Source organism: Sapajus apella, unplaced genomic scaffold (assembly GCF_009761245.1).
Source record: "Sapajus apella isolate SASKATOON/1434 unplaced genomic scaffold, GSC_monkey_1.0 scaffold54, whole genome shotgun sequence".
NCBI lineage: Eukaryota > Metazoa > Chordata > Mammalia > Primates > Cebidae > Sapajus > Sapajus apella.
The window spans coordinates 10,735,175-10,758,254 of record NW_022436994.1 but is presented as its reverse complement, the minus strand read 5'-3'; the positions used below and the strand labels follow the sequence as shown (position 1 = coordinate 10,758,254).

The 23,080-nt window shown below is 40.3% G+C and overlaps 1 protein-coding gene and 1 long non-coding RNA gene across 2 annotated transcripts in view; both read left to right on the top strand.

The window, feature by feature from the left end:
• The window catches only part of STK17A (serine/threonine kinase 17a), a 45,650-nt gene that overhangs the window by 21,655 nt on the left and 915 nt on the right, over positions 1-23,080 (top strand). Inside the window, exons 3-6 of the mRNA XM_032244413.1 lie at positions 7,022-7,166; positions 18,279-18,405; positions 22,179-22,227; positions 22,315-22,494. Of these exons, the coding sequence (XP_032100304.1) occupies positions 7,022-7,166; positions 18,279-18,405; positions 22,179-22,227; positions 22,315-22,494 (501 nt within the window). The remainder of the gene's footprint in view (positions 1-7,021; positions 7,167-18,278; positions 18,406-22,178; positions 22,228-22,314; positions 22,495-23,080) is intronic.
• LOC116527394 lies at positions 12,505-17,729 on the top strand. Its single transcript, XR_004258526.1, has 2 exons — positions 12,505-13,604; positions 13,850-17,729. It is a non-coding gene; the product is annotated as an uncharacterized LOC116527394 (long non-coding RNA).

Below are 23,080 nucleotides of genomic sequence, written 5' to 3'. Positions count from 1 at the left end.
GGTTGGGAAAGTTTTCCTGAATAATATCCTGAAGAATATTTTCCAACTTGGATTGATTCTCTTCGTCACATTCAGGTACACCTATCAAACATAGATTAGGTCTTTTCACATAGTCCTGTATTTGTTGGAGACTTTGCTCATTCCTTTTTACCCTTTTTTCTCTGATCTTGTCTTCTCGTTTTATTTCATTGAGTTGGTCTTTAACCTTTGATGTCCTTTCTTCTGCTCGATCAATTCGACTGTTAAAACTTGTGCATACTTCCCAAAGTTCTCTTATTGTGTTTTTCAGGTCCATTAATTCACTTATATTCCTCTCTAAATTGTCTATTCTCATTAGCATTTCATCAAACTTTTTTCAAGATTCTCAGTTTCTTTGCCTTGGGTTAGAACATATTAGCTCACAGAAGTTTCTTACTATCCACCTTCTGAAGCCTGATTCTGACAATTCATCACATTCATTCTCCATCAGGCCTTGTTCCCTTGCTGATGAGGAGCTGTGATCCCCTGAAGGAGGAGAGGCATTCTGGTTTCGGATATTTTCAGCCTTTTTGCGCTGGTTTCTTCCTATCTTTGTGGATTTATCCACCTGTCATCTTTGTAATTGCTGACTTTCAGATTGGGTCTCTGAGTGGACATCCAGCTTGTTGGTAGTGATGTTATTTCTGTTTCTTTATTTTCCTTTGGCGGACGCCCCTCCCCCACAGAGCTGGACCTTCCAGGATTCAGCTGTGCTTGCTGTGAAACTCAGCCCTCAGCGTTTCCAATTGCTGTTTTTTTTGTGGGGGTGGGACCAGCCGAGCCTGATCACCCGGCTCCCTGCCTCAGAGCCCCCGTTTTTTCTTTTCCTGATCGAATGGTTGATTCTTGCCCAGGTGCCCCAGTCGCCCACCGAAAAGGCGCCAGGATCTATGCAATTTCCCATGCGGCGACCGCTCCGGCTGAAACAGCGGTGCTGAAATTCGTGGTGCTTTTCTGCCTGGGAATCTCATGGTCTGGCTCCTGGCTTCAGTCCCCCTTTCAACCAGCTGAATGGGCAACTCTACCTTTCCAGAGCTCCAAACGCCAACTAAAAGGGCACCCAGTCCCGCATACTCCGCACTGAGAACTGTGGCGCTGGGGCGCCGGCAAAACGGTGGCGCCGGCCAAAAGAGTCTCGCTGGTGACCTGTGGGGCTCCTCTGCTGGGAATCTCCTGGTCCGTCGGCAACAAAAATTCGTCTGGAATTCTGGCGTCCACTCGCTCCCTGCACCTTCACTGGGAGCTGCAATCCAGAGCTGCTGCTAGTCGGCCATCTTGGATCTCTCTCTCTGCTATGTAAATTTAAGCGTTTCCCACAGTTCTATCAGTGTTGCTGGTATCATACATTTATGTTTGATATATTTACCCTGGATGATAACAATCTATTTTCGTGGCTTCAGCTGTCATTTACATGCTGATTATTTCCAAATCTTTGTTTCTAAACTCAGCTCCTTTCTTAAGCTCCAGCTGCTTGTTGCATATACCTGTGTCCAACTGCAGCTCAGTATCAGTATTCCTGCACTGCCCTTTAAAGGCCTGTTTTTCTTTTGTTTATCATCCCCATCTGTTTCATTGCTCAAGCTCGAAACCTTGAAGTTATCCTTAATTCCTTCATCCTCTTTAACCCTCATGTACGGTATAATGAATTACCAAGTCTTCCACTTAAACCTCTCCAGTAGCTTCTCATCAGATCACCCTGGCTTCAGTTCTGGGAAATCCCTCCTGCTGCCATTACATAGGTAACAAAAACATAGATTTGGTGATATTATTCCCTTGCTTAGAAACTTTTGGTGGCTTCTGTTTCTTTGATGATCAGGTTTTTTAAGAACAAAAATCAGTATGATTTGGCCAAAAATTTTTATGTTCTACTTTTAGTTTGAAGAGGAAGTCTTAGAGATATACTCTGGTTACTAAGATATCAAAATTTGTAGCCACATCAATAGATTGTTGTTATGGAAACAGGCAGGTTATGATCACTGCATCAGTTAGTCATTCTTGAAGCACCTGCCATGTGCACTAGATACTAATAGGTGCTGACAATATAAAAAGTAAAAAAAAATCATAGCCCCTTATCTCCAAGTGCTAAAAGTCTAGCAAAGGAAATAGATATGGAGGTTGAGCATTCTTAACCTGGATATCTGAAATGTCCCAAAGTATGAAACTTTGAACACTAAGTGATGCCACAGTAGAAAATTCCACATCTGACCTCATGTATTGTCCCAGAAAGATGTTGACCAGAGCTGATGAGATCACATCTACAGGAATTAAGGATGCTAAGGACAGAATAACGATGTTGGGGCTGTGCTAATGAAGCAGGTGTGTGTAAGTGTAAACTTGCTGTGATCCCACATGGTGGCTGAGATAGTGACACCTTTGTTTTCTGATGGTTCAGTGTACACAAACTTATTTCATGCACAAAATTATTTAAAATACTGGATAAAATTACCTTCAGGCTACATATGTAAGTTGCATATGAAAAATAAATAAATTGTGTGTTATACTTGGGTCCCCTCCCCCAATATAGCTCATTATGTATATGCTAATATTTAAAAATGTGAAATCCCAAACACTTCTGGTTACAAACATTTAAAGAGAAGGGATATTCAGCCTATAAATGACTGCAGCAATGTTGATGATTTACTAGGAATTCTTATTAGTTGTGTGAACTAGAGTATAATAGTCAAAATGTATTAAACATTTACTGTGTGCCAGGCACTATGCTAAGTCTTCCAGCTTTATATATATTATTTATATGCTTTATATACACTGTTTATAAATTTTAGAACACAATTTTATATAAGAAAAAACTCGATGGCCAGGCGCGGTGGCTCAGGCCTGTAATCCCAGCACTTTGGGAGGCCGAGGCGGGTGGATCACGAGGTCAAGAGATCGAAACCATCCTGGTCAACATGGTGAAACCCCGTCTCTACTAAAAATACAAAAAATTAGCTGGGCATGGTGGTGCGTGCCTGTAATCCCAGCTACTCAGGAGGCTGAGGCAGGAGAATTGCCTGAACCCAGGAGGTGGAGATTGCGGTGAGCCGAGATCGCGCCATTGCACTCCAGCCTGGGTAACAAGAGCGAAACTCCGTCCCAAAAAAAAAAAAAAAACCCTCAGGTTGTGCTATATTACAAATAGCAGAGCCAGAATTTAGTCCAGGAGTGTGTGATTCCAAAGCTTCTGCTTTTATCCATATGCTGTGCTCCTTTACTTTTCCTGGCAGGTTAAGGAGTGCTTCCTGGAGGAGGAGGCATTTAGTGGTATATATTAGCCCATCAATTGCCTTACTCTGAATTTTTTGGGTTGTTTTGCCCTCATCCTGTGCTCTTCTCTCTGTCTTCTATTCTACCTTGTCTCCTGCTGCTAGTCCTTTTCTACTTCACCCTACATTCTCAGCACACTTCTTTTTTGTCAGTCCATTGTCGTCTTCCCTACATTATTTACAACAAGAAGTCTGTGATCATTCTTACCTTGGTTCACCTATAAATGTGCTTTTTAAAAGATTTTTCTCTTTCTCACTGGCTTTTAGCAGTTTGAGTGTGGTGCCTTGGTTTTATTTGTATTTATCCTGCTTGGAGTTCATTGAGCTCCTTAAATCTTTTTCTTTATAGTTTTTATCAGATTTGGAGATTTTCAGCCATTATGTTTCTAATACAGTGTATTAAATGGCTTGATGCTATCCTGTAGGTCCCTGGGGTCCTATTTGTTTTGTTCAGTCTTTTTTCCCTCCCTCTCTCTCTCTGTGCTTCACATAGACAGCTTATTTTGCTGTGTCTTAAAATTCACTGATTCTTCTGCAGTGTCTGATCTGCTTTAGACTATCCAATGGGTTTTTCATTTCAGGTACTGTACTTTTCACCTGTGAAAGTTCCTTTTGGTTCTTTTCATAACCTCCATCTCTTACATGATTATGTTCATGTTTTAGTTTAAATCATTGAGCATCCCTTATAATGCCTGTTTTAAGGTCCTTATCTGCCAATTCCATCATCTCTGTCATTTCTGGGTCTGCTTTTATTATTTTTCCTGTTGGTTATGCATTGTAATTTGTGGCATTTTCAGTTATCTAGAAATTTTTGGTAAAATGACATATATTTGGAATGTTGCAGGATTGAGATTTTATTCCATTAAAGAATGATGGCGTTTGTTTTGGCAGTCATTTAAATTACTTGTAGATCATCTTGGTTAGGACAGACCTAGAACTAGGTTAGCCTTGATACAAAGGATGGCCCTCCCAAAGGGATCTCTTCGTTGCCCCAGTGTTTAGAGTGGTTTTTCTACTCCAGCTTGACAAAATTCAGATGTCTTACCTTGTTCTGTATGAACACTGGGAATTTCTCAGCCTTATAATTTCCGAGTTACTGTTGAGTAGATCTCTCTGTGCAGCCCCCTCTTCTCTGTTATTCACTTGCCAATTCCAGCTGTCTTAGCCTTGCCAAACTCCCAGTCTGTCTTCTCAGCTTAGCAAGGCTGCTACATTCTGCCGCTACTTGGGTTCCTCCCCTACCGTGTAACACTGTCCATAAATTGTTACCAAGTGGGAAGATTGGAGGGCTTACTTCTCACAGCTCATGGTCTTACACCTGTTGTGCTAATGCCTGAAGCAGTTGGTTCACATGCTTTAATTTTCTAGTTGTTAATAGCCAGAAGGCAAGTGCCATACCATTTGGTTGGATGGGGAAGTAGGCACTTGCCCTTTAATGAGTGTGCCATGTGTTTTTCACACAATGTGCCCTCATACATGTGCTCCCCCTGCCTGGGATGCGCTGTTACCGTTTCATCTAGTGAACTCCTAGTAATCCTTCAAGGCTCAGAGTAAATGTCATATTTCTAAGATTTTTTTCTACTTCCTTTCCAATTAATTGCTCAGTTGCCAAGTTATCAAGTCATTTAATATGTAATTTCATGCATATATCAATGCATATGTATTTGTTATTTAAATATATTTTATTTTTGTCTTCCCCACTAGTGCTTGAAGGACCAGACATACTTATTTGCAATTATCTTTCTATCTCTAGGACAGAGCATAAGGCCTAACATATTTGATGCTTTGTTGGATTTCAATAGTGAGAAAGTAAAGATCCAAACTGGGCCTCAAAGCCGGACAGAAATGGAAATGCTAGTTTAGATAGAAAAAAGTGTTTGGTGCCTGAGGCTGGGAGCTATGATACAGCTAAGGTGCGGGCAGCTAGGGAAACTGTTACTGTTAGCTTCTAAACATCAGTTATATGGCTCTGAATAATGTTGGTCAAAAGATAATCATCTCATAACTTTCCAAGGACCACTAGAAAGTTGAAATTTTTAAATTCTAAATGTTTTTTGTAAAGTAGTTTTTGATAAAACTTTGTCAACAGTTTTTAAATTAATTTCCCAGTAAAATTTTTTGGTTAAAAAGTAATCTTGCTGTAGTTAAAGATAAACAAAGCAAAGCTATTGGAGGGCTTCTCTAATTTCTATGGTAATTAGTTAATGGGTTAATATGGTAATTAGTTAATGGGTAAAATCCAGTTAAACAGGGTTATATGATTATGTTGTACTGAGAGGAATGTAGTCTTTTTTTTTTTTTTTTTTTTTTGAGAGGAATGTCCTCTTAATGGTCACTCAATCTAGCTTTTCAATTTTCTTTTTTTTTCTTTTTTTGAGACATAGTTTTCCTCTTGTTGCCCAGGCTGGAGTGCAATGGCATGATCTTGGCTCACCACAACCTCTGTCTCCCAAGTTCAAGTGATTCTCCTGCCTCAGCCTCCCCAGTAGCTGGGATTACAGGCATATACCACCACGCCCAGCTAATTTTATATTTTTGTTTTTTTGTGGGTTTTTTTCTTAATTTTTTTTACTTCTCCATGAAGGCCTATAATTTTATATTTTTAATAGAGATGGGGTTTCTCCATGTTGGTCAGGCTGGTCTCCAACTCCCAACCACACGTGATCCACCTGCCTTGGCCTCCCAAAGTGCTGGGATTACAGGCATGAGCCACCATGCCCTGGCCTTTATTTTCTTACAATAGTCTGTATTTGAAATACGTCCTTGAACATTTTCATAAAACTGTAGTTAGCAGTATGTTTTGTGCTTATGTAAACTACTTAAATTGTTGAGAAAACCAAGAGGGAACCATTTGTTAAAGCAAGAATGGGGCCGGACACAGTGGCTCATGCCTGTAATCCCAGCACTTTGGGAGGCCAAGGTAGGGTGGATCATGAGGTCAGGAGATCGAGATTATCCTGGCCAACATGGTAAAACCCCATCTCTACTAAAATACAAAAAAAAAATAGCCAGGTGTGGTAGCACATGCCTGTAATCCTGGTTACTCAGAAGGCTGAGGCAGCGGAATTGCTTAAACCCAGGATGCAGAGGTTGCAGTGAGCTGAGATTGGGCCATTGCACTCCAGCCTGGCAACAGAGTAAGACTCCATCTCAAAAAAAAAAAAGCAAGAATGGGTAACTTTATAGTGTAAAGCGACTAATGCTCTTAAAATTTAGGTAAAGAAATCCTTGTATTTATGTAAATTGATAGTCCTGGGCTGAAGGACTATGACAATAAACTGAGATTAAGATACTGTTTCAGCCAAAATGCAATTCTTCATTTCAATTGAGGAACACAGTTCTATTGCCAGCAAATTGTGGCCTATATGCACAGAGGGTTTAGTAAACCGTACATTATGTTGTGGTGCATCTCGAGCTGCTTGGAACTGAGTTGGCTCAGCTTATACTGCGTTTTGATTCAGGTTGTCAAATCCATGTTAACAATCATACAGGCTGGGTACAGTGGCTTAAACCTGTAATCCCAACACCTTGGGAGGCCAAGGTGGGAGAACTGCTAGGTCACAGGAGTTTGAGAACAGCCTGGCCAACACAGTGAGGTCTCATCTCTATTTTTTAAAATAAAAATAAAATTTTTAAAAAGTATACAGTTACTGCCAGACTGTAATTAATTTACTCTGTAGTTTTAGTGTGTTTGCCATTTCTTATGAGTTATATATTACTTTAATTTTACCGTTCTCTAGTGCTGCTGGGGGTGAAATCTTTGACCAGTGTGTTGCAGACAGAGAAGAAGCCTTTAAAGAAAAAGATGTTCAAAGACTTATGCGACAGATTCTAGAAGGTGTTCACTTTTTACACACTCATGATGTAGTTCATCTTGATTTGAAGGTAAGATTCAAATTACTTTACAACTTTGAGATTGCTAAAGAATGACACTCAAGACATAAAATATTTAACAGCGATTTATTCAAACATGTATCACGTTTGTGTATTATTAGGTAACAAGGATATTAGAATTGAGTCTTTATTCCTATCCTCTAGGCAGTTAGTTTTATCAGGGAGATAATGTACACGTGTGTACATGGGAGGAAAGATAATAATACAATGCCAGAAAAAGGAACTCAGAATATGATAAGACACAACTTGAGCTAGAAATTTTAAAAAGGATTTAGAGAAGTTGAGAAGAGTCAGAGAAAATTACCTCAAGAGCTAGGAATATTTGTGATGCATTTGGGATAAAAATAAATGGAATCATTTCACTGGAATTGAGAGATTGATTAGGAGATATTAAAAGCTGGGGAAAGGCTGGATTCTAGGGGTTTCACATGTCATGAAGACATAGATGATTTTTGAGCCAGGAATATTCGAGAAGCAGTGTTTTGGAAAATAGGCAGCAGTAAATGAGAGAAAGGGATTAGAGGCAGGTAGATTTCTAATTTAAAATTGTCAAAGGCAGAGAAGAGGAAGGAAAGAAAAAGAACAGTGTATCCGTTATGTTCCTTTCAAGTGATCAAGATGCCAGCTGAAACCAGGATAAGCAAAACAAGGAAATTTTAGTGGCAAACAAGTCCAGGGATAATTCTAGCTTCAGTTATGACAATATTCAGGGTTCAAAAACTGTTACTAGGGCCCAGCGCAGTGGCTTACGCCTGTAATCCTAGCACTTTGGGAGGCACTTCAGGAGTTCAAGACCAGCCTGCCCAACATGGTAAAACCCACCCAGTGTTTATTAAATATACAAAAGTTAGCCAGGTGTGGTGGCACACACCTGTAATCCCAGCTACTTAGGAGGCCGAGGCAGGAGAATCGCTTGAATCCAGGAGGCAGAGGTTACAGTGAGCCAAAGATCACGCCATTGCACTCCAGCCTGGGCAATAGAGTGAGACACCATCTCAAAAAAACAAAACAACAGCAACAAAAAAAAAAACTGTTTCTAGTTTTCCTCCAGCATTCAGCTCTGCCTTCTTTGAATGACAATAAGATGGTAATAAAGTAGATGCTGCTGTTCAGCCTCACAGCTACCCAGAGACTCAGCAGGAAAGTCAGTCTCTACTCACAACTCTTTCTAAAATTCTGAGATTCACTCTGATTACACCAGCGTAGACCAATCTGGAACTAATTAATTAATAAGTGTGCTGGTGGGTGTAGGACTTTGACTTGCCACACCAGTGTCATCAGTGTCATAGGCACCAACTCTGGGAGGAGAGGTATAACCCTTTCTGCCATCCCAACCTTTATGTGGACTGAGTGGGGAAGGGATGCAGGTGTCTTGGTAGGCAAGTTTAAGATCTGTTAATTTTCTAATGGTTACTTTCATATCAAGTCCAGGTGCAACTGTGGGAAAATGAAACAGTCCTCAAACAGAGAACATGCCACAGCAACCCTAGTTCCTATCGTTTATTCCAGTTACAAAAATGGCCTAAAAGGAAATAGGGTTAGGAAGGAAGGTAACCTGAGAAGCCCAAAGCCTCTGGATCCCCCTCCCTCCACCAAAATTTTCCCATCCTGAACTGCAGTGTCATCTCACACAATCATCAGCTGATCTACCTTGACCTCTGCTGTAGTATCCCCTCTAGCAGAAAGTAAATGCTTTATGGCAGTGGTTCTCTGACTCAGAATGAGTCAGAATCACCTGGAAGGGCTTGTTAAAACAAATTGCTAGGCCATGACCCTAAAGTTTCTGATTCAGGATAGGGCCAGGTGATGCTGACACTTCAGGCCAGGGGCCACTTTAAGAACTGCTATATGGCCAGGTGTGGTGGCTGATGCCTGTAATCCCAGCACTTTGGGAGGCCAATGCAGGCAGATCACTTGAGGTCAGGAGTTCAAGACCAGCCTGCCCAACATGGCGAAATCCCATCTTTACTAAAAAGACAAAAAATTAGCCGGCATAGTGGTGCACGCCTGTAGTCCCAACTACTCCAGAGGCTGAGGTGGGAGAATTGCTTGAACCCGGGAGGTGGAGGTTGCAGTGAGCCGAGATAACACCATTGCACTCCAGCCTGGGCAACAGAAAAAAAAAAATTGCTATATGGCACATTTCATAATGCCTTTGTTTATTTAGTCATACCATATAAATTCATATATGTATATATTTAATACTGTATAAATGCTGAACTTTTATTGCATGATGGCACACTCTCAGAAAGAGTGTATAGGCTTGGCACGGTGACTCATGCCTGTAATCCCAGCACTTTGGGAGGCCAAGGAGGGCGGATCACTTGTTCAGGAGTTTGAGACCAGCCTGGTCAATATGGTGAAACCTCATCTCTACTAAAAATACAAAAATTAACAGGCGCCTGTAATCCAGCTACTCAGAAGGCTGAGGCAGGAGAATCACTTGAACCTGGGAGGTGACAGTTGCAGTCAGCCGAGATTGTGCCACTGCACTGCAGTCTGGGTGACAGAACGAGACTCTGTCTCAAAAAAAAGAATGGTGAACAGTGTGTGTAATCTGGAGGTTGACTTCTAAAGCAAACTTGTTAATGTCCCATTTGAATTTAGGTGGAAGGGTAGTTTCTTTTTAAATACTAGTTTCCTACTAAAAAATTTGAGTTTCCTACAGAAAAATACAGGGAGAAGAAAACATTGTGGAAGCTTTCTTGTTCTCTTTTGAAATATGCCAATGTAAATTCATTTTATACACATTTTTCTTTTCTCAAAGGTATTAATTTTTAATACCTTAATATCATGGCTAAAATGGACACTCAAGACCCAGTAGCCACATGGTACACAGTGGCATTTTTTGAAAGCGTGTGGACATGTGCGCACCCACATGTAGTCCCAGGGATGTTAATGCCGAGGTGATCTGATGCTAATGCTGAAGGTTACCTAGTTAAAACCTTTCATAGCTTGGATGGGGCTTTGCTTTTCTCCTTCAGTCTGTCATATGCATAAGAAGTTCAAAGATCCTTGCTGCAAGAAATTTCCTCCCTGCTTCGCTTGGGAACATTTACAAGAAAGAGATCACCTCTGCAGTCCAGACTTTCACTGGGCTGATACTTTAAGAAGCCTCAGTATTAGCCATGCAGAATAATTCCCAAAAGAAATGTTTATGCTATAGCTTCTTTCATGTTTGGTTTTACACTCTTAACTTTGCAAAACCATATATCTGTTTTATTTTTTAATTACGTTTTACTAGTCTTATGATGGACTTCCAGGAACAGAACCCCAATTTAAATAGCATTGCACCTACAGGAAATGAGCTTTCAGCTTATGAGAGTTCAACCTGTGACTATTCAAGAACTAATTAAGTAGCACGTCAAACAGGTTGTCAACTCCATGTGTCATGGATCTTTGATGTTACTTGAGAGCATCAGAGGTGACTATTAAGTTCTTGAATACCAAGTTTAAGTGTGTATTTGCACAAGGAAATTACATCCCTTTCTCCCCAGTACATTCAGTATCAATCACATTCCTTTCTCTCTAATACACTTGGTGTAGAATTCTTCCCAGATTTAGTAGAGGAGGCCTTGATGATGATGATGATGGGGCTTTGATGTTGGAAACTGGACTTTCCACCTTTCTTCAACCCAGAGGAACTAGAAGACAAAGTGGTCCAAAGGGTTCTCAGCCTTACTTCTGCCCTCATGCCCATCCATGTGTAGTTAGACATATCTCTGAGTGAACTATTGGAGGGAGAGGATAGAGGTGGGGTTGGTGTGGCAGCCATGCAGGTAGGAGTGATTTCTACCAAAAGGTCATTTCCGGTTGCCTCTGTGAGTCTGGACGAAGCGAGTCTGCTATCCTCTGCCTTCAACAGTGTGTGCTTATAATGTTGGCTCTTGGTCTCTAGAAGAGCTTGAAAAACTAGACTATTTTTTTAAAAATTATTTTCCCACATTGCTTCAAAGCTCAATATATTATGTTTTCATTCTCTGAAAATTGATAATCCCAATATATATGGTAATTTGAATTATTAGGCTATTTAGTCTCCATGCTGGTTAAAATGGGAAATTCCTGTCCCAGTGACAGAAGTTAGTTGGAAGGTAAAATAACTATTATAGTTACTTCTATTAAGGATATAATTGACGCTATGGGAAATACACTGTTTGGCTTCAGTGCAGAGCCTGAATGATCAGTTTGTCAAAAGACTGATTCATTGAAGACTCTCAGCCAAATATCTTAAATTGAACTGGGAAAATTCTTGGGGTGGGGGAGGAGGTAGCAGATGCAGATGTAGGAGTCCATAAAAGTATGAGTCCATAAATCCACAAAAATAGAAAAGACAAACCATGATTAAGAGAAAGCCCATTCATTTAATATATAAAATGTTGCAGGAATTGCAAATCTGAGAAACAACAACTCTAGCAAAGTCAGAACAAAACCAACTAAAAGTACCAAAACAATCTCAATAATTTGGTGAATTAGTCATTCAGCAGAGTGGCCTGGTTTTACTCCAGTCAGAAGGAGGGAGGACTGACCAAAAATAGCACAAAGAAATCTGGTCTTAAAATCCAATGCTCTTTTTTCTTCAAATGCTGTTGTACTGATTCAGTATTTTAGCAGTGTCAGTACAGTCAGCCCTCTGCATCCATGGATTCAACCAACCACAGGTCGCAAATATTCAAGGGAAAAAAAAATTCCACAAAGTTCCAAAATGCTAAACTTGAATTGGACCCCTATCAAGTACTCCATTAAATCCACAAAAATGAGGTGATGTGTGGCATTATAATAGCTATTCTGAGTAACTTAGAGATGATTTAAAGTATACAAGAGGGTGTGTGCAGGTTATATGCAAATACTACACCATTTCATATCAGGGACTAGACCATTGCAGATTTTGTATCTGCAAGGAGTCCCTGAACCAATCCCCTCCAGATAACCAAGGAACAACTATACTAAGATTCTATCACTAACTTTTCCACCCAGTTATGCTCATGGTTAAAAGTAAACTAGAAAAAGGCCAGGTGTGGTGGCTCACAACTGCAACCCCAGCACTTCGGGAGGGTGAGATAGAAGCACCACTTGAGCCCAGAAGTTTTTTAGGCTAGGCAACATAGTGAGACCTCATCTCTGCAAAAAATTTAAAAATCGGCCAGTACAGTCGCTCACGCCTGTAATCCCAACACTTTGGGAGGCCGAAGTGGGCAGATCACAAGGTCAAGAGATCGAGACCATCCTGGCCAAAATGGTTTCTACTAAAAATACATAAATTAGCTGGGCATGGTGGCATACTCCTGTAGTCCCGGCTACAGAGGAAGCTGAGGCAGGAGGATTGCTTGAGCTCAGGAGTTCGAGGGTGCAGTGAGCTATGATTGCACCCCTGCATTTCAGCCTGGGGAACAGAGTGAGACCCTGTCTGAAAAATTTTTTATTAAAACATTAATTTCAAAAAAAGTGGCCAGAAGCTGGGACTTTCCATATGAGTATTAAATTTAAGCATCAGTATATTACTTGAAAGCAGGATTAACAAAAGCATTTCCAAACTGTCCCCCAAATTAATTTAGACAGGAATATTAATCTATTCCTCTACTCTAACCTGGGTTTTAATAGTTAATATACTGGAACTTTAATTGTCTGATAAAATGTCTCTTAAAACCCTGTCCATACCTTAAGCCTTATTGAGCAGGTTAACCTCAATTTTACAATGATCTTAGCCACTAAATCTTCTCCAGTGGTGATTATTCAGTAAATGTTAAATGGATTATGTACAAAGATGAAGATACCAAGATAAATAAAAGACTTCCCTACAGCCTCCATCTATTTAAGGACCATCTGCAGGTTCTCTGCTTATTCCACTATCATCACCTCTCTATTGATTGACCTTGCTTCTTTCTCTCCCTTACTGCCTGGTATTCATGCATTTTAAATAAAACTAGGTTTTGTGTGCCACAACTTTTTTATCATGAACTGGAGTCCCTGGAAAGGAAGTTTTGTAATTGCTGAGGTAAATGCTGAGGTACTTAGCTTAGTTTTCAAAATATAATATTTCAGCTTATTGGAAGTAGATCTATTTCACCATCCAAGAACTGACAGATTATAGTCCTGTAATTGTACTTATATTTTATTTAAAGAAGCAAGATCTATTTTTAAAAATAGCCCTGTGGTCAAAATAGGGCATAGTTGGAAAAAGCCACATAATAAATATTAACTGTGAAATCCCATGAAATAACTGATTTTATGAGAAAGAAATGTGTTGTTTCTAGCAACCTCTCTCTCAATTGTTTAACTTCATTTTCAGAAAGTCTCTCACATTAGTGTATCATAGATGCTTGTAACTGGGCCTAGATTTCTCATACGATAAAATTATTATAATTTGATCACACTAATTTAGGATTTACAGCATTACCACCAAACCAATTAGTTTTTGCATAGTAACTACAGGTATTGATCAACTTACGACCTATGCAACTTACGACCATTCGACTTTACAACCACAATCGCTAGCCACGACTGCTCTGCGTCTGGCAGCGCAAACATTGCCCAGCTGGGCGTACGACAGCGCAGACCAGCTTCTGGCAGCAGTACCATCTCCGCCTGCATATAGCCTACTCAACTTACGACCAAATCGTGTTACGACCGGTCTGTCGGAACCAATTGTGGTCGTAAGTCGAGCACTAGCTGTAAAGAAAGCATTTCTCAGGGAATGTAAAGTGTAAACACATAAAAGGGAAAAACATTTAAACTATTTTAAAGGAACAAATGGTACTTAAGAACATTCATAGAATGTACATGTTTACTAATCACAAGAAAATCTCAAGATTTGATGAAGATTTCCCCAGCAGTATTTCACTTGGCATTTTGTGTGTACTAGAAAGGGCAAAACATTCAATTACAAATATGTGTCACTGAACCAAACCTCTCCTATTGAGTTTGCCTGAATAACTGACATTTTGTTGTACTACAGTTTTTTTTTGTTTGTTTTTGGTTTGGTTTGGTTTGGTTTTTTCTTGAGACGGGGTCTCACTCTGTTACCCAGATTGGAGTGCAGTAGCACTCTCTCAGCTCACTACAACCTCTGCCTCCCAGGCTCAGGTGATCCTCCTCGTTTGGCCTCCCAAGGAGCTGGGACTATAGGTGTGTACCACCATGTGTGGCTAATTTTTTGTGGTTTTGGTAGAGACAGGTTTTCATCGCGTTGTCCAGGCTGGTCTCGAACTCCTGAGCTCAAACAATCCACTCACCTCGGCCTCCCAAATTGCTGGGACTACAGACATGAGCCACTGCACCCAGCCCCTTTGTTGTACTATAGTCTTTTATTAACTTACTAAAACTAAAATTGCATTGAAAAGTCTGAGGACTCATAGTCATGATGCTACATAGGTGTTTTGTTCCTGAAGAATCAACTAGAAGCTCATTAACAAAGAAAATGTGGCCTGCGTTCTGCCATTTACTCCACGATAGCCTACGGAGCCCTGTGATATCCCAGCCATTTCCTTTCCAACTTCATGTCTCCCACCATTCCTACCCCTTTTGGCTTGTGCTGTCCTCCAGCCACACAGGATTTCCTGCAAATGCTCCATGGCAGTAGGGCCTCTACTTGCTCCTCCCTCTGCATGGAATGCCTCCTGCTTACCCCAAACCCTCTAGGACACTGAGCCATGACTGGCTCTTTTTTACCATCGTCCTTTCCTCCTTCAGGGTGCCTTCTTAGAGAGGCCTTCTCTGACTCCCCTAAACATATCATGTCCATACACACACGCCAAGCAACCACTCTCGCCCGTCACTCTGCTTTAAGTTCCCCCTAGTGCTTAAAGCGACTTGAGGTGTACTTATTTGTCTCCATTAAAATGTAAGGCTCCAAAAGACAGGACTCATGTCTTGTTTTTCTCTTATTTCCCCAGGGCCTAGCTCATTAGGCAGTCAGTAAATATTTGTTGAGTAAATTAGGAAATCATTTTACCCTTCAGGGTCTGCTCGCATATCTCCTCTGTAATTTTCCGAGGCAGAATTAATCACTCTGATATATTTATTGCCTGAGCACTTTGTATATATTGCTGTCATGGTGCAATGTATAGAAGATTGAGTTGAGCCTGGCAGGTCCATCTGTTTTCTCTTGATTATAAACTCTGACAATAGGGCATTCTTATTGCTAATATTTATACTACACTAGTCCTGACACAAAATAGACACCCTCTTAATTTTTTTATAGTTATATAAAATATTTATTCACCCAACAAATATTAATGTGTGGCAGGCACTGATCACAGTGATAAAAGAGTAATCAGTACTGTGGCTCTGTCCTCATGAAGGTGTAGATTCTTCCCATTCTCTGAATTCAGACCGGTAAACCTACAGGCATTTTTATAATAGAAAAGGGTAGGATGGACGGTTGGGTAGATGGTAAGACCCTTTTTAAAAAGAGGGACCATCTATGACTCAGTTTCGTTTTTCATATTGCAGCCCTTCTCATCGATGGGAATTGTAATCTGCCTCACTACCATCTTAGGTTTTCTTACTGAGTTGAGACTAGGCAAAGAAGAACAGAAAAAAGTGTTCTGGACTGAGAGAATACATATACAGATTCATTCTTGTGAGAGAGAGCATGGCAAGTATGAGAAACTGGAAAATGTCCTACAGGACCCAGTTTCATGGAGCCAAGGGGATCGTGGCATGTGATGAGTCTGGAGAGCTAGCTAGGCAGAAGCTGGACCTCAGGACATGCACGCCACGCGAAGGAGTTTGGAGGTTATCTAAGAGCAGTGGGAAGCTGTGGAAGGGTTTAGGAAAGGGGACAACAGATCCAATTTATATAATACAAAAGAGCCTTCCAGCTGCAATATAGGCAAAATAGATCCCAGCAAACCACTGAAGAGGCCATTGCAATAGAGCAAGAAAGGTAGCTTTAATTTTCTGTAGATGAGAGAAAAAGGCAAAGTCTAGAAATGCTTAGAATTTAGTATTTAAAATCAACTATGGTGACATGTTAGCTAAACGGAAGAGAAGGGAGGAAGGGAATGGCCAAGAGGATTGTTCTCTCCTGTTCAGAGGTATGATCATAGCATTCACTGAGACACCTGTCACTGGCATAGTGAGAATCTGATTTAGGAAGGAAAATAGGAGTCTGGCTTTGGTCATGTTGAATTTGAGGTACCTTTGAGACATCAAAGGGGAGATAATAGATAAGCAGCTGGTTGAAGAGATCCAAAAGAGAAAAAAATTGTGAATCATAAGCTGTAGGTGATATTTAAGCCTTGGGTACAGATCATGCAAGGTGAGAGTGTGCAGTAAAAAGAGGAAAGGTCTCAAGATCAAGCCTTGAGAAACCCAGCATCCAGTGGACCAGGTAAAAGAAGGCTGCCTATTAGAGGAGATGGAAGACACAGCCAGAGATAGATAGGAAGAAAGCCAGGACAGTGTTTTGTCATGGGAGCCAAGAGAAAAATAGTATGTAAACAAGGAAGAAGTAGCTAAGTGTGTCAAACACTGCTACGAGAGTGGTCCAGAAGAAAGCATTGAAAAATATCACTGGATTTTGTGATTTGTCGTAAAAGGAGAGGACAAACATCAGATGGAGGTGCAGAATGTGAATGGAAGGAAAGGAAATGTGAACATTCATTCTATATACCTAGGGGACCAATGTGATGGAGACAGAAACGTAAACAGCTAACAGTGGATTAAGCATGCTATGTATACCATGCTGTGAAGTAGGGATGGGGCAGCCATCAAGCCTACCCTGGAAGGAGCAGGGGAGGCCAGGGCAGGCTTTGCAAAAGAATTGGTGCTTTATTGGGACCCATCATGTATGGAGTGAGGGATGAGAATAAATTTGTCAGGGAGAGGAAGAGAGAGGGTGTCCTGAGCAAAGACAGTACACATGCAAAGGCATGAGACGTGGGAGTAGCTGTCTTATTTACCGATTACAGACTGTTTGATTTGGAGCCCAGATTGCCTTTGAAGCCATGACAGGAAATTAATCTTGAAAAGGAATCAGGGGCCCAATCATAAAACACTGGGTGTTGTAGTGAAGTATTTGTAGTTTACCAATGTTTCTCAGCTTACCTTTGGGAATATTCTTAATGGCAGGAAACTAAGTGAGGACCCTTTATAATGCAAACACAAACATTTTTTTCACATTTCGTGTTTTAAAAATTTAATGAACTTTACATTCTAGTCCATATTTGCTTGTCTTTTTATAGTGAAAGTATCTTAGGTTATTTTCCATTGGGTAAAAATGACTCTAGGGATATGAACCTCACTGATTCTGTGGCTCTGGGGAGCTCTTTCCCATGACTATATGCATCCTCACCCCACATGTCCCCACTCACAACTCTGGAGAGGACTTAGGGTAGAAGTTATCAGTATCTAAGTGGCAGCTGAAGCTTTGGAAGTACATGAAATTGCTCAAAAATAGAATGCAGAGTGGTGGGGGAAGAGGGCCATGCAGCAAGAGATCCTGAACACCACAAATATCTAAAAGGACAACAGAAGGAAAACATAGAGGAAGTAGTAAGGGATCTGTAGAAACAAGAGAAGAGATCCAAGGTGGAGAAAACGGGGAGGAATTTCTGCTTGGCAGTGCCCAGTGCTACAGAAATCATTGCATACAAAATAGTCCCTGAAAGACACAGGATTTGGTGGGTCTTCAGTTTTTAAAGTTATTTTTAAATAATTTTAAATTATTAAAGTTATTGTGACCTTAATGAAGACAGATTCAGTCAAGGAGGTAAAGGAGATTTAGTTGGAATGAGAAATGATACCAATTGTACTTGACCATGCTTTCAACAAGCTGAGTTTTGAGGGAATAGTAGGAAGTGAGTGTGCTGCCTGGAAGGAGACTCAGGGTCACGGGGAATGGATTGCATAAGGTAGGGACAGAAACATGTTAGGTATGCTGAGGAAAAGCCAGGGCAGGGGAAAATATTAAAAATATAAGAGAGTACTAGGCCTGTAGCCTTCTACATAGGAAGTATATTGTAAAAATATTTCTTTAACAAATGACTGTTTGCTGTTAAATTCCTCAGTCTCAGTTTCACAGGTGAAATGTATGTTTTATGGACTACATGTTTTGTGTACTTAGAGTTGTGTTGATTTCTGTGAGGGTGTGTTGTTTTTTAGCCTCAGAATATTCTGTTGACAAATGAATCTCCATTGGGTGACATTAAGATCGTTGACTTTGGCCTTTCAAGAATATTGAAGAACAGTGAAGAGCTCCGAGAAATTATGGGTACCCCTGAGTATGTGGGTAAGTATTCATAAAAGTAGTTTTGCCCTGGGGTCAGGCATCACCTTCATTAGACTTGTCCATGTGGTATGACTCATAGTGGGGCCAGCTATCTGCTATATTGAAATTCTACCATCTGAGATTTATTCCTTTGGGTTAAATTTTACCATGGAAAACTTTCAAGAGTAAGGTACCAAACTGGTGATCTTTTCACTCTTTCTTCACTACAGGGCTAAGAGAATTTGAAGGGATTACTTCTAAAAGAAATCGGAGAGGATTTTCTTAACAAAGTAGGACATTAGCTGATCTGAGGGTGGAAGGATATTTAACAAGTAAGACCTTTAAAGATGCTGTGGTTGATAACAAGCATTGATAAAGGAATTGCCAAGTCTAGGGTTCCACATAAGTGTGGGGCAGAGAGGGCATTTGGTTGGATCCATGCTTGAGTGCTTCTGGCAGAAAGAAAAAGGAGCTTAAACATGGAAATAGCAGCAAGAGAGCAGCTGAATGATGATACGCCATGGGTCTAGGTTGGGTAAAAAAGTCAACTGTGACTTTATTTGACAGACGGGAAGAAGAATAGGAGTTTGTAAGATTAACAGTTTGAATGACAGGTTTTTAAAAAGTATCTGTAGTAGAATAAGGCTGTGAAATTTAGAGGTTGTGACCAGAGATTAGAATATTAATATTTAAGCGAGGCGCAGTGGCTCATGCCTGTAATCCCAGCACTTTGGGAGGCCAAGGCAGGCAGATCATTTGAGGCCAGGAGTTTGAAACCAGCCTGGCCAACATGGCAAAACCCCATCTCTACTAAAAATACAAAAATTAGCCTGGCATGGTGGTGCGCATTTATATTCCCAGCTACTTGAGAGGCAGGAGAATCGCTTGAACCCGGGAGGCAGAGGTTGTGGTGAGGCGAGATCATGCCACTGCATTCCAGCCTGGGTGACCGACCAAGATTCTGTCTTTAAAATAAAATTAATATTCAAAATTTTAGTGGCTAAATAGCGCTTTGTAATTATGAGGCCTTGGATGTAGTGCTGGAAAGACAGTTCTTTAGACCAGGAAATCAAGAAGCTGTGAAGGTAGCTATAGCTGTCTGGGTCATGGACATCATTGTGGAAGTCACCTAAGCTGACAGCAGACCTGGGAGAAGAGGAAGGCGGCTGTGGCCGGAATGGAGAAGGCTGTGGCCTGGGCCTGAGGGACTCTGCCTGAGGGTAGAAGTGTGAAGTGGGCAAATAGGCTAGAAGAGGGGGAATGAGGAGAGCGGGTCTCCTTTCAGAGAAGAGGGTAAAAAGAGTGAGTAGTCCTTGAAAGACTGAGGATGTTACAAGAGAAGAGCTTTCCAAAACACAGAGATTCAGGAGGGCCAATAGGGTTGAAGAAAACAAAGCTGTATGGCAATGATAGTCTAAAAAATAATTCAGAGATTTTTTTTTAAAGATCCTTAATTAGGTAAGAAAAGATGACATAGGCATAGAAACAACCTTTAAATTGTTTTATATATTTTAATGGGCCGGAATACTTTTCATTATGCTAACATGCATCATAACCATTAAGTTTTTGTAACTTAATAATGTTTCTTTAGGGAAAGCAGCAACCCAAGTACTTTAGCCAAATTTAATGGGTACCACTGTAAGTTCAAATACACAGGACTGCAGAATAAAGGTCTGTGAGCTGAAAAATCAAAATAGTAATCACTGCCCTGAATGAGGTGGGATTTTGTTTTAAATGCTTTCTTTGTTGTTTGAGACAGTCTCATTCTGTCACCCAGGCTGGAGTGCAGTGTCTCCATCATAGCTTGCTACAGTTCCCAACTTGAGATCCTCCTGCCTCAGCCTCCCGAGTAGCTGGGACCACAGGCACCCACCAGCACAGTGGGCCCATTTTCTGTTCGTTTTTTTGGTAAAGACGGATCTCACTGTGTTGACCAGGCTAGTGTTTTGTTTTAGAGCTTTCTGTTCCTTAGTAAATTTTAAATTTTCTACCAAGTACCTTTCCCTGTCTCAAAATATTACATTGGAAGCACAAACACAATGCAAAAAGAAAAAAACTAAAAATAATTCAGAAGTATATAATACAGAAAAACAAAGGGACTCACCTCTTTTTCTTTCCCTGACTCACCTTTTAAAAGGTGAGTTTAAGCCTCCCATAGTCATTTTATATATACAGAAACTGGTGTGAGTTCTACCCCTGTATTTGCCTTCTGTGTGACCTTGGCCCTTAAATCTCTTTATACCTCAGATTCCTCTGTCCATAACATGGGGCTAGTAATAGTACCAACCTCATAGGGAATTCGTAACAATTTCATTGGATTTGCTATACATAGCCCTTAAACCAGTATTCAGCACATGATAACCACTCAATAAAGGAAGCTATTGGTATTTCCTGTACCTCTCCTCCCACAGTCTTGCTATGTGGTCTCTGTTTTATTGTTTCTTTCCCAGTAATTTGGATGCTATGCATTTCATTTTTAATTTCCTAGTCATTTCTTTTAAAACTTATAAGTAACATTCACAACCTCTGTTTCTCAACCATTTTAGAAATAAAAATTTAGGAGATTAGCGTACCTAGCATTTCCTTCCAAACCTCTTACTCCCACTCATTTATTCTATGGGGGTTTGTCACAAACAAAGCAGTAGATACATGACTTTGAGTATTTAGTCTCTTTGTAGAACTAGAACATTTTCATTCCTTTTTTTACATTGTAATTACCACAGTGTTTTAGTCTTTCATCTGTTTTCCCATGGATTCAGTACTTATTGACTGCCTTTTAATAGTTTAGCTTCCTTATTTGCATAGTTTTGAAAAAGAATCATCTTTAGTTAACTGGATTATGAGTAGATTTTTATATTTTTCCTGAATCCTTGCATATTTGACAGTGCCTTTCTATTGTGTTTGTGTGGCAGCAATTTACTTTATATCAAAGCTTTTTTTTCTGAGACACGGTCTCTGTCACCCAGGCTAGAGTGCAGTGGCACTATCTTGGCTCACTGCAGCCTCAACCTCCCAGGCTCAAGCAGTCCACCCACCTCAGCCTCCCCAGTAGCTGGGTCTACAGGCATGCACCATGCCACTCAGCTGAGTTTTGTTTACTTTTTATAGAGACAAGGTCTCACTATGTTGCCCACGCTGGTCTTGAACTCCTGGTTCAAGCGATCCTCCCGCCTTGGCCTTGCAAAGTGCTGGGCACCCAGCCTCAAAGCATATTGTCTTTCTCAGTTCTATAGATGCAACTTAGTTAACTTTGTCCCCATGCCTGTAGTCTCAGAATGCCCAATTTTTGTTTTAACTTTGTTGACTGACTTTTTGTTAATGGGTAGATGTTTTAAAAAGCTCACTCTGACTGCAACATAAAGAAAAGATCAGAGGGGTGGGACAAGTAGTTGAAAAGGCCCAGGTAAGAGGAGAAAGTGCCAGGGACAAGAGTGGGCCAATGGGGAGGCAGAAATGTCAGTGGCAATGAGAAAGCTTTAAAAGCCATAATCTGATAGAGACAATGATTACAGAGGGTGTGAAAGAGGAAGGTGTCAGAAATTGTCAGTTTATATTTGGTGTTTTTAAAATATTTAAATATTTGTAAAATACTAGGACTCAACAAGGGCAGAAGTGTGAAAAGTAAACAAGTTAATTACAAACATCTAGTTAGGTTCTGTGTTAATTCATATTAATTTATGGTAACCTTTCATTTTAGCCCAAATGTGCTTTATAGTTTATAATGCTTCATCTCTAAGAGCAAATTAGGAATTTTTTGCACAAAGCTAAATGTTATCTTCTTTTTCTGATACTAGCTCCTGAAATTCTTAGTTATGATCCTATAAGCATGGCAACAGATATGTGGTAAGTGTTATTAATGAAAAATTGATCAAATTAGTTTCAAGAAATGAGTATGGTACTAATTTTTCTTACATTTTCTTTCTAATTTAGGAGCATTGGAGTGTTAACATATGTCATGCTTACAGGAATATCACCTTTCTTAGGCAATAATAAACAAGAAACATTCTTAAACATCTCACAGATGAATTTAAGTTATTCTGAGGAAGAATTTGATATTTTGTCTGAGTCTGCTGTTGACTTCATCAGGACACTTTTAGTTAAGAAACCTGAGTAAGTATTAGTTTTATTTAATACTGATCTTGTCAGTTTTTTATTGAATCTCCTCCAACCAAAAATAGTTCAACATCTAAAACACCAAAATGGAAACACAAAAATGTTGACATAAAACTAGATGAAACCCTTGGCTTAATATATCTGTTGAAAGAAAAGGGGGCAAAAACGAAAATATTTTTAGAAAATGTGAACCATGGCTGGGTGCAGTGGCCTATAATCCCAGCACTTTGGGAGGCCAAGGTGGGCGGATCATGAGGTCAAGAGATCGAGACCATCCTGGCCAACATGGTGAAACCCTGTCTCTACTAAAAATACAAAAATTAGCTGGGCATGGTGGCACGTGTCTGTGGTCCCAGCTAATTGGGAGGCTAAGGCGGAAGAATCGCTTGAACCCAGGAGGCGGAGGTTGCAGTGAACTGAGATTGCGCCGCTGTACTCCATACTGGCAACAGAGCAAGACTCCATCTTAAAAAAAAAAAAAAAAAAAAAAAAGAGTGAACTATACCTCCATGTAACAGGATTTAAATATTAATTAGCAAAATTGTATTATTACAAATGTGTCATGGCAGTAAATGGCACTTAT